This window comes from Mastigoproctus giganteus, chromosome 2 (genome assembly GCF_048544385.1).
Source record: "Mastigoproctus giganteus isolate SK-2022 chromosome 2, ASM4854438v1, whole genome shotgun sequence".
Lineage (NCBI taxonomy): Eukaryota > Metazoa > Arthropoda > Arachnida > Uropygi > Thelyphonidae > Mastigoproctus > Mastigoproctus giganteus.
This window is the reverse complement of record NC_143576.1, coordinates 143,765,097-143,777,475: the sequence shown is the minus strand read 5'-3', so window position 1 is coordinate 143,777,475 and position 12,379 is coordinate 143,765,097. Positions and strand designations below refer to the sequence as shown.

The following is a 12,379-nucleotide window of genomic DNA, read 5'->3' as shown; positions in this document are numbered from 1 at the left end:
GTGGTGGCATCTCCTGCCCCCATCTAAGTCTTGGAAGCCTTAGATGGGGGCAGGAGCACCATGTTATTTTCTTTGGTTCTTGAGATGTGCTGCCTTGCCAAAAGATGAAATCGCTGGAATATTCTTAGAGTTGAGGCCTAAGCCAATTTTTCAGCTTGTTCTGGTAAATGTTCCCAATCATATTTTCCATAAAAAGAAAGGGCCATAAATTTTATGTGAAATGGCACAAAATATATTATATTTGATGTTCCATCTTTACCCAAGTTGTTGGGCACAGATGGTAGGATTTTCAGTGCTTTGTGGTGGTTCGTCCTTCTGCTCATCGAAAAATGGCTTTATCATTGAAAACAAGCCATGTGCTCATGTCATCCTCTTCTGCTTCATAGCAAAACTCATGTTTACATTTGTTGTTCAGTTTTAGCACCTACACCATAGCTGCCAATGTCCCAGATTTATAACAGAGAATCCATCTTTTTTACTTAGTTTGACCCCTTCTCTGTCACCTTAATAATATAGCTGGTGGCAAAATATTTCTCCATCTTTTTGCAAAAACTCAGTTTTTCTCTATATTTTTTTTTTTGCAAAAAAAAGGAAAATTACATTAAAATTGGAATTTTAAAAAATATGCGAGTTTATTCTTATTTTTGTTAACTAATTGGCCAGTGTGCTAGTCTGCATTGCAAAACAGATGTGGGGTAATAGGTGTTGTTCTCCGTAATATGCTATCATTTCATTTTACCTGTGTAGTGCAAAGCTAAGTAACAGTGTCTTTCAATAATTTTTTTTTTCAGCAAAAGAAATACAATGTAAAATTTCAGGTGACATATACCCAAGATTTTCTGTGTATTATAAAATCTGAAAAAAGTAACATGCTTGCTTTATGTACTGTATATAGATATCAATCAGCAGGTCACATGACATAATCAGACATTTGCAAACAAATAAGCATAAGGAATAGCATATACTGCATAGAACAAAATGCTAAAATAGATGCAGAACTTCATAGTGATGGTGATCTTTATTTGTGCTGATTATTTATTGCGTCTCTAGAACATAATCTCCAAAATAATCTTTAAAACGTAATTTGTGTTAGAACGTAATCTTCCTCTGAGTTGTACTGATCATGTGGGTACTTTGTTCGGAAATATATTTCTTATTAGTGAAGTAATAAAAAATGATGCCATGGAAAAAGAAAAACGACAAGAATTGTAGTAAAACTGCATGGATAGGAAAAGAAGAGGTAGTGATGGCTTTAAAAAATAGGTCATTTTTTGATTTCTATGGATGGCAGTAATCAAAGCGATTCCAAGCTATATCCCATTGTGGTGATCTTTTGTAATAAAAAAAAAACAAATAATCAGATCCCAAGCCACTTGCTTTCAGTGCCAGCATTGGAAAGTGACTGTAAAATGTACAACATTAGGTATTTTTTACTGAACAACCTGAAAATGTGTAGGGTTCTTTCAAGAAACTGTCTTAGTATTGATAATGCAGCTGTTATAGTAGGTCTCAAAACTGAAGCAGCAGGAGTATTAAAAGTGGAGATTGTGCACCTGGAGGTCACATAGAGTTCTCAATCTCTTCTTTTTAATTTAATTTTTTAATGTGTGTGTGTGTTGAAGAGGACTATATGCCTTCTCTGTGAAAGCAGATAAATATTTGGTGAATATATTTGATATTATCCAGAAAGAAATGCTAAAAGGAGAGTTAGACTTAAACAATTTCAACTGATGAATGCAACTGAAGTAAAGTAGATTTTGAAGCATGTAGGTGTACGTTGGCTATATTTGGTTGAATATGTAAACTAGACTGGTAGAACAGTGTGATACTATACTGGTATGCAAAACTTAAGGACCAACACCTTTGGCAAATCTGTTTAAAGAAGGGGTTAGAAGTGGTAAGAGAAAATCATATAAGTACTTTTCAGACTTACCATATTGAAAAGTACAAGCAGTCACTAGTGAGTGCCACTGACTCATATCCAAATCTAGTTCATGATCCAAAAGAAGTTTTTAAAGAAGATAAATTAATGACCTTAAAAAAAAAAAAAAAAAAACTTCTGAATCACAAACTTCTGTTGAAAGGTATCCTAATCAGGCCAAGCAAGCTGATAATTCTAGGCATGTTACCTTCACCCATGCAGAAAGCCTGTTGCTTGAATTAAACAGTTTGCCTGTTTCTTTTATATGTTACTCCAATTTTGAAAATCTGAACATAGTTCTTCAATCCAACATACCTGATATCCACGTGCTGAGGTCATTACTCCTAGATATGTTTAATGCAAATTTATTACACCAATGTTTATTAAATCTTCCACTTTCATTTTGAAAGTTGATCACCATATCAGACTAAACCAGAAAGTTGATTTTGGCTTAATCATAGGCATTTCTTTTGTCCAAGTCATGGAATCTAAAACAAGAGGAGAGAAATCTGTTCTTTTGTTCATTGAGAAAGTGTTTTATTGTTGTATGTGGGTACATGGTGCATAAGTTCCCATTGAAAAATACACATATATAAGTGCAGAGATAGCACAAATTTCATCAGTTGGCAGTGCACCATTTTCAAATTTGAAATTAAAAAAATTAGACTTGAAAATGGTGTTGTTAACAATAAATAGATGAAACATTGGATTTTATGCAACATCATTTCTGTTAGTTTTAGTGTGAAACCTATTAGATGCTGCAAAATTTCTATTGCTTCATCTATTTCTTTATCTTGAACAACACAAAGTAGTACCAGAAACTTATCCACAGAAAATTAAAATTTTTTTTGTGGACTGAAAGAAATGATGTACAGTCGTCCTTTGTTGGGAACTGACAAGTGCACAAAGGCGCCTCCGTAGCCAGGTGGGAAGGAGCAGCAGTGCGTAGCACAAGCTTCTTGATTAGACCGGGGTTCGAGCCCGTCACCACCAAATACGGAGGATGCGGAAAGGTCAAGGAATGACCACCGCATATCCCGGAGCAATATGGTCTTAGTTGCTAATGCTCCTAAAAAAAAAAAAAAAAAAAAACAAAAACAAGTGCACAAGGAAGCATGAAATAACAAAATACAACAAATTATTCCAGCTCATTCTTGGCATTTTAATAATTCCTCATAACAATACTTGAGTGTCAGAGAATATTTAACCAGATGGGGGGGGGGAGAAGAAGTGAATTCAGATCTTTTCTTTCAGATGGTTTGGCATTGCTCTCAGGCAAATCTGAATGGCAGTGATGTTATTATAATCAATTGTCAGAAATTCTAAGTCAAAGAATTTAACTTCTTTGCATCTACATTCAGGCTCATGTCTGAATCTAGATGCAAAATACTCATTCAACCTATCAGCTATCTGAGCAAGACATCAATAGTCGAACCATTGATATCAATTGGACTAATCTGATTCATCCCCTTTCTTCAAGAGTTGATACTTCTGGCATATTGCCCAAAAGCATTTGCTATTAAAGGCTTTCAGTAGCAGCTAACTTTTGACTTTCAAAAAGCCTGAGATCAGGCAGTTATAAGCAATTTGATTGGATACTACGATGTGGTCAAAAGGAACTGGATACAAAAAATAATTTTGGTATCATATACTTACTTGGATCTCAGGAAAGCTTTTGATACTGTTGCACATAGAAGACTACTGTACAGATTGGAGCAGTATGGCATTAAGGGCAAGTTGCTACAATGGATAGGGGGATTGTTGTGTGAGAGAAGACACAGAGTGGTTATCAATGGACACTGCTCTTCATAGACCAATGTTATTAGTGGAGTCCCCCACCATTTGGTGTTGGGCCCATTGTTTATCAATGATATTTATGAAGGTGTATCAGGCTTAATGTCGAAGTTTGCAGATGACACAAAGGTTGACAGGGTTGTTAATGGCAGTATGCTACTGCAACAGGATCTAGAAAAGTTGAGCAGATGGACTTAGAAGCGGCGACTGAAGTTATAACACTGACAAATGCAAAGTACAGTGGATTCCGGTTATTTGGGCCACCGGTTAATCGGGGCAGCCGTTTATTTGGGGCAAATCTTAAAAAACAGAAACTGATCGAGAAAATAGCCAGGGTTTACTTCGCTTAATTGGGACAGCATGCCGTTTAATCGGGGCAGAAGACGGCAGCACTGGAGATTACCCTACGATTGTCTCTGACGGTACCACGTGGTTCGGTCGAAATTCTGGAAGTCACAACCACAAAACAATAAAAACAATTAGCAGTCACCTGTTTATTGGGCTTTTCTGTTAGTGAAATCTATCATAAACGTACAGTAAACTCGATCTTACTGAATTTGCGATAATACTGACAGCTGGAACTCTGTGGGTTATTATGATGAAATGTGTTTACACTTCCATGAAATCTTAAATCATATAAAAAAATTAATTTTCAGATCTTCTCTTCATTCCTATTTTTAAAGCTTTGTAACTCGTTACTTGGTTCTCACTTGCACGTATTGTGTTACTTGCAATTTGTGTGTGCTGTGTTCTTTGTTATTGATTGCTTATCTTTTTACTGTTTTAAATTTTAACCTCTCCCCGCCCACAAATGTCAGTGAACAGAAATGTCAACTAGTTCGTATGTACGTACAGTACGTATTAATTATTCCGATTTTCACATATCATTTAATTTTTTTAATTGGTAAGGTAATAAAGGGTAAATTTGCGCTTAACATATCTTTGCTTTTATAGCCTGTGGATAATATTCCTCCTATTTTCGCTAATTAGAATCACTGTTTAATAGAATTAAAATTCAATTCACAAACGTGATCACAATGACCGGGGCTTACTGCACATCGTATAGTGAACGGTACTTTACTATGTTGAGTTCGTGGTAACGTGATTTGATTGTACAGTGAACCAATTGTAAAAAAAAGGGGGGGGGTACATTGTATTTTTAACTATTTTAACTATTTACGTGAAACTTCGGATAATTGGGGCAGCCGCTTAATCGGGCCAAAATGCACTAGTCCCGATGTGTCCCAAATAACCGGAATGGACTGTACTGCATACAGGTAGCAGTAACCCCAGAGAAATGTACCAACTGTGTGGTACTACACTAGTGTGCAAAACTTAAGGACCAACACTATTTCTAAAGGTTGCAACCACAAAATCAAACGAAACAGCTTGTGGCGATTTGCATAACTGTGTCCATTCAGTAGAAAGCTGATGCACATGCAAAAATTTGAATCACGATGAGAGGGCTCACATAAACAGATAAAAGCAGCAGTTGAGCAGTTATGTGCAAATTACTGAAATGGTGAGCACAATTGTTATACGTGTTTGATTGGTTTCATACAGTGCTACAGACAACGAAATGGCCAGTAGACAATATCTGGATAATATTATCCGGGGTTGAATAATTGGGAAAGTCGAAGTGCGAGGAGTGTGACTGCAGAGTTCGGTATTGCCCATAGCATCGTCTGATGTGCATGGTCGACCTTCAGAACGACATGTACAGCCGTTCGAAGGACTAGTAGTGGTCATTGACGAAAAACAACGCCCAATGATGACCGGTATATACTCCTAGAGGCCAAGAGGGACCAACACCAGACAGTGGAATTCATTGCAAACCAGCTGCACAGGACACAGGATATCGCAGTTTACTGTGATCAGGCCACTCCACAAAGGCGGACTATTTGTCCAACGGCCAGTATGCTGTGTCCCTTTAACACCTGCCCATCAGAGACACCATTTACAGTGGTGCATCGAACACAAGGACTGGACAGCAGCGCAATGGGGTAAGGTACTATTTACTGAGAGTAGATTCAGTCTTAGCAGTGATTCTGGATGTCAGCTAATCTGGCAAGAGGTTGGCACACGGTAGCACTCTGCAAACATCACTGAAAGCGATCAGTATGGCGTTCGACGTGTTCTTGTCTGGGGAGGCGTCATCTTTGATGGATGTACACAACTCTATATACTGGAAAGTGCTACTGTACTGAGGTAATCCTTCCCCATGTGCATCTGTTCTGAAGTGCCATTGGCCCCGAGTTCATGTTTATGGATGATAATGCCACACTCCATTGCACTGCAGCTGTTGATATGCTTTTGGAAAGTGAGGACATTGTTCATATGGATTGGCCTGCTCGTTTCCCTCCGATCTAAATCCCATTGAACACATATGGGATGCTCTAGGGAGATGCCTAGTGGCACGTACACCCACCAGAAAATGTTCACCAGCTGAAGATGGCGAACTTATCAACAACGTTGTTCTAAGTATGGACAGGCGGTGCAAAGCCTGCATCGACATTAGGGGTGGCCATATCTCCTACTGAGGACCACTTCTTCCCTTTGTTCCATCTTTGGCAGTGATGCATCTGTATCATGGCAGCCAATGCTATGTTACCATTTTTGAATAAAGTCCCTCTGTACCATTTTGTTTCCATTGTTGTGTCGGTGTTGTTTCCTTCATTTCTGTACCTCATGAGGTTCCTTTGCTATGCTTTTTCCATATCCAGGCCACTCCTGTGAGAAGCTACAGGGGAAAACCTGACTGGTCCTTAAGTTTTGCATACCAGTATATATTCAGGGTAGTGGAGAATGAAAAAGACCTGAGGGTAATTGTGCAGTTAGATATGAAGTGTTCTGACCAGTCCAGACAGGCTGCCAGAGCAGGTTGTGGGGTCTTGTCAATGATATACAGGAATTTTGCTAGCAGGGATAAGGAGGTGATTATCCCCTTGTATAAGGCAATGGTCAGGCCACACAACTTGAGTACTGCATACAGGTCTGGAGACCCCATTTTAGGGAGAATGTAGAGTTGCTAGAATGAGTACAGAGAAGGGCAACAAGGTTGGTGAGGGGAACAAAGGGGTGCTCTTGCCAGGAAAAGTAAGTTCTGCAAATTGCTGTATCTGGAGACTTAGGCATCTGCGAGATGATCTGATTTAGGTGTATAAGGCCTTGAATGGGTTGAGCACACTGAATTCTGATAGGATCATTCTGCTTGCTCAGATTACCAATCTGAGGGGGCATAAACTCAAATTGAAGAAAGAGTATTGTAGAATAGATGTGCAGAAGTTTGCCTTTAGCCAGTGGGTAGTTGATTGGTGGTACAAATTTCCATCTGTTGTTGTTTAAGTTGATAGCTTAAATAAATTCAAGGAAGAACTGGACAAATGTTTGGAGCACATGGATGTGTAAAATGGGAAGTTTTTTTGTTTTTTTTTTTGCTGATGCTGCATAAGTTTGTTTTCTTGCATCATATGCCTCTTTAGTGAATGCAAAAAGTATATTGTCCAGAAGCATTAATTGAAGCATATTCTACTTAAGTTATATCTGTAAGTGGTCTTTTGTAGGGGCTTCACTAAAAGATTTTTCTTTCAGATTGCTCTCTTATTTTATCGGTGGTATGAGGGTGACCTGGATTTTATTTCCCTACAGATACCGCCTTTGCTTTCAGACTGCTTATACCATTATAAATTGACTTAAGTATTAAGTCCTTTTCTTTGCATGTGTAAAAGTCACTGTGTAATTGTCTTCACGAATGATTAAAAAAAAGAAAAAACACTTTTTCTGTGGAGAAGCAATTTTAACAAGTTCCACATGATGGACATGACAGAAATTACATTTCTGGTGAGGATTTGAATTTTTTTTTTTTTTTAATCTTGCTGTTTATTTGTCATTTGTTATTGGAGAATTTGTTATAGACATGGTTAATGTTTCATGAATGTGAATGTGTTTACATCTTTTTTGAATTGCCCTGCTTTTTTTTAATAGCAAATTCCATTTGCTATTGAAGAAAGAATGTGTTATTTCACGTACTATTTAACAAGGAATTGTGTCACCCTCTCCAAAGTGAAGTGTTAAAATAATTTTCAGTTTCTCTTTAAACTGATATTTGATTCACTGCTTCTCCCCCCACCCTTGTTATCCATTTTGTTTTTAAAATTTATTATTTATTAGTACAGATCTGATGTAGGAAAATTCAAGAAATATTATAGGTTTGCAAGTTAATATATGTGAACATTATCTGAAGCTTCTTAGGTAGTACAGATACAATTATAGAAGCTTCTTGTTTTACATTCACAAATAATTGGGATTAAAGATTGCAAACCAGCACTCTCAGTTTAATAAATGACACAAATGATGACATTCCAGCTGTATTTTTATTTATTAAATATGTGGGTTTTTCTCTCATTTTAGAGACAGCCATGATATTTGTCTTCCAGTGCCTTATAAGGTATTTTGTTTTTGAATGAAAATTATTTTTATTTAATCACATTTTCAGGTAGAGAGAGTAGAGTTTTCCTGTGAAGTACTCTTGGTTTATTTTTTTTTCCCTCTCTCCCCCAGTCCTTGCACAGCACTCACTGGCTTATGAATGTGCACCTGTCCAGACAATACAGGGTTTCCAACCAAGATGATTAACGTGGCGATTTATGATTAATATTACTGCTATTGTCTGCTCTCTAGATAAAGAGCTGTAAACAGCAAAACATTATTTATTTTACTAAGGGATGCTAGTTTGGAATGGACTATTATTCTTACTTGGCCATCTTTACTGAGTGAGGAGAAAAAAAATGGCTGTGATTATCTTTGCACCATTTATTGTTATTCAATAAAAAAGGTATTGCTTTCCTATACACTTATCTATGGCCCTCCTTGGCAGCCTGGTTTGGCACTATGTGTTACCAACTGCCACTTGTTTTGGAGAAGTCTGGTTTAATTTCCATCAGTAACTAGAGGAATATTTAAAATCCTCTTTGTTCAAGGCTGTAGTTTACCATTCTCAGGTGGAGGGCAGAACATTCTGACTTCCTGCCAGTTTACACAGACGGCTCAAAGTTCAGAATCGTATGTGGGATCTGCTGCTGTCTTTCCAAATAATACCATATCAGAGCAGATACCCGTTGATTGCAGCATTTACACTGCAGAGCTGCATGCTATAGAGTTAGTTCTAGATCACATAAGAAAACACTGTTACCAACAGTGTATTATATATGCCGATTCAATGAGTGCACTACAGGCTTTATCAGCGGTGTCACCCACTAATCATCCAACTCTGTCCTGAATTCAGTAGATAATATACAGCCTCTATGTAAGTGGATTCGATATCCGCTTCTGCTGGATCCCCAGTCACATTGGGATTAGAGGAAATGATTTGGCTGACATTGCAGCCAAATCGGCACCCCTGATGGTTAATCTTGGTCTGTTAGTCCCCTATACAGACTACAGGCAAGTGATCCGTAGTAACCTACGATCTCAGTGGCAAGATTCGTGGCATCGCCTGGTTACTACAAACGAACAATGTCGAATTAAGCCTGTGATCCATCCTTGGTGGTCCAGGTTACGCAGGGATCGCAATGAGGAAGTTGTTCTTGCTCGGCTCCGCATAGGATGCTGTCATGTGACACTCCATTTGCTGAGAGCTGATGACCCTCCTATGTGCGAGCAATGCGACACCATTTTATCCGTTCAACATATTTTATGTGATTGTACCAGTTTTACTGCTTTTAACCATCTGACTGAGCCATATACATTCAGTCAGATTTTATCTGACAATGACCATGTGTCTGCTAATTTTAGTTTCCTAAAATCAGTAAACCTTTTTACTCATATTTAAAAAATCTTATCATTTTAAGATTTATTATTTATTATTGTTACTTGTTTACTGATATTTGTCTTTTACAGTTTATACTTGTTTTTATACCCTGACTTAGTGACCTAATTTATTAGGTCACTGAAAGTTTTACTTTTTTTATGACAAGGTTTTGGCGTTATAGCCTTAGTTGCTAATGCGCCAATAAAACTCAACCAACCAACCATCTCAGGTGGAGAGTATAGGCTTTTCTCCATGAGTTATTCTGAGTTTTTCAGCCTACACAACATGCAGATTGGCCTGCAAACACACGTAGCCATAAATGGTTATGAAAGCTTTAGGGCCATTAACCAATACTAATACATGTACACTTATCCCCAGGAAATGCATTTCCTGTCAGATGGAAAACAGTCACCAATTTATTGTCCATTTTTTAGTAGGTTGGCTGTATTGATGTTTATTAAATATGAATACAGCCAGCCTAATATCACCATTTAGCTAGAGTTGAAGAATCCAGCAGGAAATGAAAACATTCATATTTTCTGTAGGAGGGGAAGAAAAAAAAAATCAAGATCTAACCATCATTTTGTTTTATTTCTTTGAGAGCTAAATTTTTACTACTTTACTAACTTTAGTTTTCTCATTGGCACCGAAATGTTTCAGTTATTTTGTCTTTGAATTTTCCTGGAAAAAAGTTACTGGAAAATTACTATTTATAGGTACTTTCATTTTGTATTGCATACTTTAGCAGTTCTCCTGTTTCTCGTTCCCTCTGCTATTACTGTGACTATTGTAATAATTATTTTGTATTGTAATTCATAGGACGCATTGGCCTCACATTTCAAGAAGGCAACCATTCTGTAGATCTCACAAATAAAGAAGAACGATTCCGACCTTTTAAAGGAACTTTTAATCCAGATAAACCTGAGTATATCCAAGGACATTTCTGTTATGATACTCCCGGTACAATATATGAAGATCAGGTAAGTGTTATATGGAAAAGTAGATCAGTGATTTTTGTTCAAAAAGCTACTTTGAAGTTTTGTTCCACTTGAAAATAAAGAGCTTAAAAAATCTTCATGTATGACTTAAGAAAGGCCATAAAATGTAATAGGTACAATATATAAGAAACGAACAATATATTACAAAGGAAGGTTTGTAAGCCTGTTACAGCAAATTTTATCTGCTTTCATTTATATGCGAATACAAAGGAGGTTAGGCAGGCGAAGGCAGATTACAGGAAATCTCTGGCAAAGGATGCCATGAAAAACGGCAAGGATTTCTTTACTTATATAAACTCTAAAAGGAAGGGAATGAATCTGATTGGTCCACTTGATATCGATGGTTCGACTGTTGATGATCCTACTCAGATAGCAAAAAACTGAATGAGTATTTTGCATCTCATTCACACATGAGGAGTTATTAAGGATTGAAAATGCCAGAAGGTTATCAAATTGTAGCAGGGTGCTTAATGATTTTGTAATAACTGAGAGCAAAGTGGAGGAGAAATTGTTGAAGTTAAACATAAGAAAGGCACCTGGGGATGGAATATATCCAGTTATATTAAAGGAGGCAGCAAAGGAAGTAAGAAAACCCTTAGCCATAATTATGAGAGCATCCTTGGACTCAGGGGAGGTCCCCACGGAAAGGAGGGTCGAAGAGTGACATGAATAATTACAGAAAAGGATGGTTGAGTGGGAGAAGACGGGATGGTAATCAATGGGTGCTGCTCTTGGTGGACTAACGTTATTAGTGGAGTCCCACAGGGTTCTGTGTTGGGTTCACTGTTGTTTTGTATATTTATTAATGACATTGATGAAGGTATATCAGACTTAGTGTCGAAGTTTGCAGATTATACAAAGGTTGGCAGGGTTGTTAATGACAGTAATGGCAGTGTGCTACTGCAACAGGATCTAGAAAATTTGGGAAGATGGGCTGAGAAGTGGCAACTGAACTTTAACATTGATAAATGCAAAGTACTGCATATGGGTAGAAGTAATCCCAGAGGAATGTACCAACTGTGTCATATTACATTTAAGGTTGTAGAAAATGAAAAAGACCTGGGAGTAATTGTGCAGTTAGATATGAAGTTTTCTGAGCAATGCAGACAGGCTGCCAGGGCAGGTCATGGGGTTTTGTCAATGATATAAAAGAATTTTGCTAGCAGGGAAAAGGAGGTGATTGTCCCTCTGTATAAGGCAATGGTCAGGCCATGCTTGAGTACTGCGTACAGGTCTGGAGGCCTCATTTTAGGAAGAATGTAGATTTGCTTGAGTGTGTACAGAGACAGGCAACAAGATGGGTGAGAGGAATGAAGGGATCTTCTTACCAAGAGAGGCTTAAGTTCTCGTAAATTTGATGAATTTGAGGTGTTGGTCAAAACATCAAAGGCAGATATTGTTGGGATATCAGAGACGTGGTGTCACACAGATATAAGGAATGCAGAAATGGAATTTAGGGAGTACAATGTGTACAAGAAGGATAGACAGGATAGGAAGGGAGGAGAGGTTATCCTATTAGTTAAGAAACACATAAAATCCAAGGAAGTACAGCAAGTCGACATGGCTGGACAGTGCAGTGTCAGGTCAGTTTGGTGTGACATAAGAACTGGGAAAGCAAAATTGAGAGTAGGAGTGTATTGACAGTAGGAGAGTAGGAGTGCCATAATTATGAGAGTTCCATTGTACTCAGGGGAGGTACCCATTGACTGGATTTGAAAATGTGACCCCAATTCACAAAGGAGTATCAAAGGGCGACACAAGTAATTATAGACCTGTAAGTTTAACTTCTGTAGGGAAATTAATGGAGACACTGGTTAAAGACACACTGCAGGATCATCTAGACAAGACTTCAGTTAT

General features: G+C 37.7%; 1 protein-coding gene across 1 annotated transcript in view; it reads left to right on the top strand.

Moving 5' to 3' along the window:
* LOC150089629 (nitric oxide-associated protein 1) overlaps positions 1-12,379 on the top strand; it is a 67,138-nt gene that overhangs the window by 23,824 nt on the left and 30,935 nt on the right. Inside the window, exon 4 of the mRNA XM_090390057.1 lies at positions 10,344-10,504. Within this exon, the coding sequence (XP_090246183.1) occupies positions 10,344-10,504 (161 nt within the window). The remainder of the gene's footprint in view (positions 1-10,343; positions 10,505-12,379) is intronic.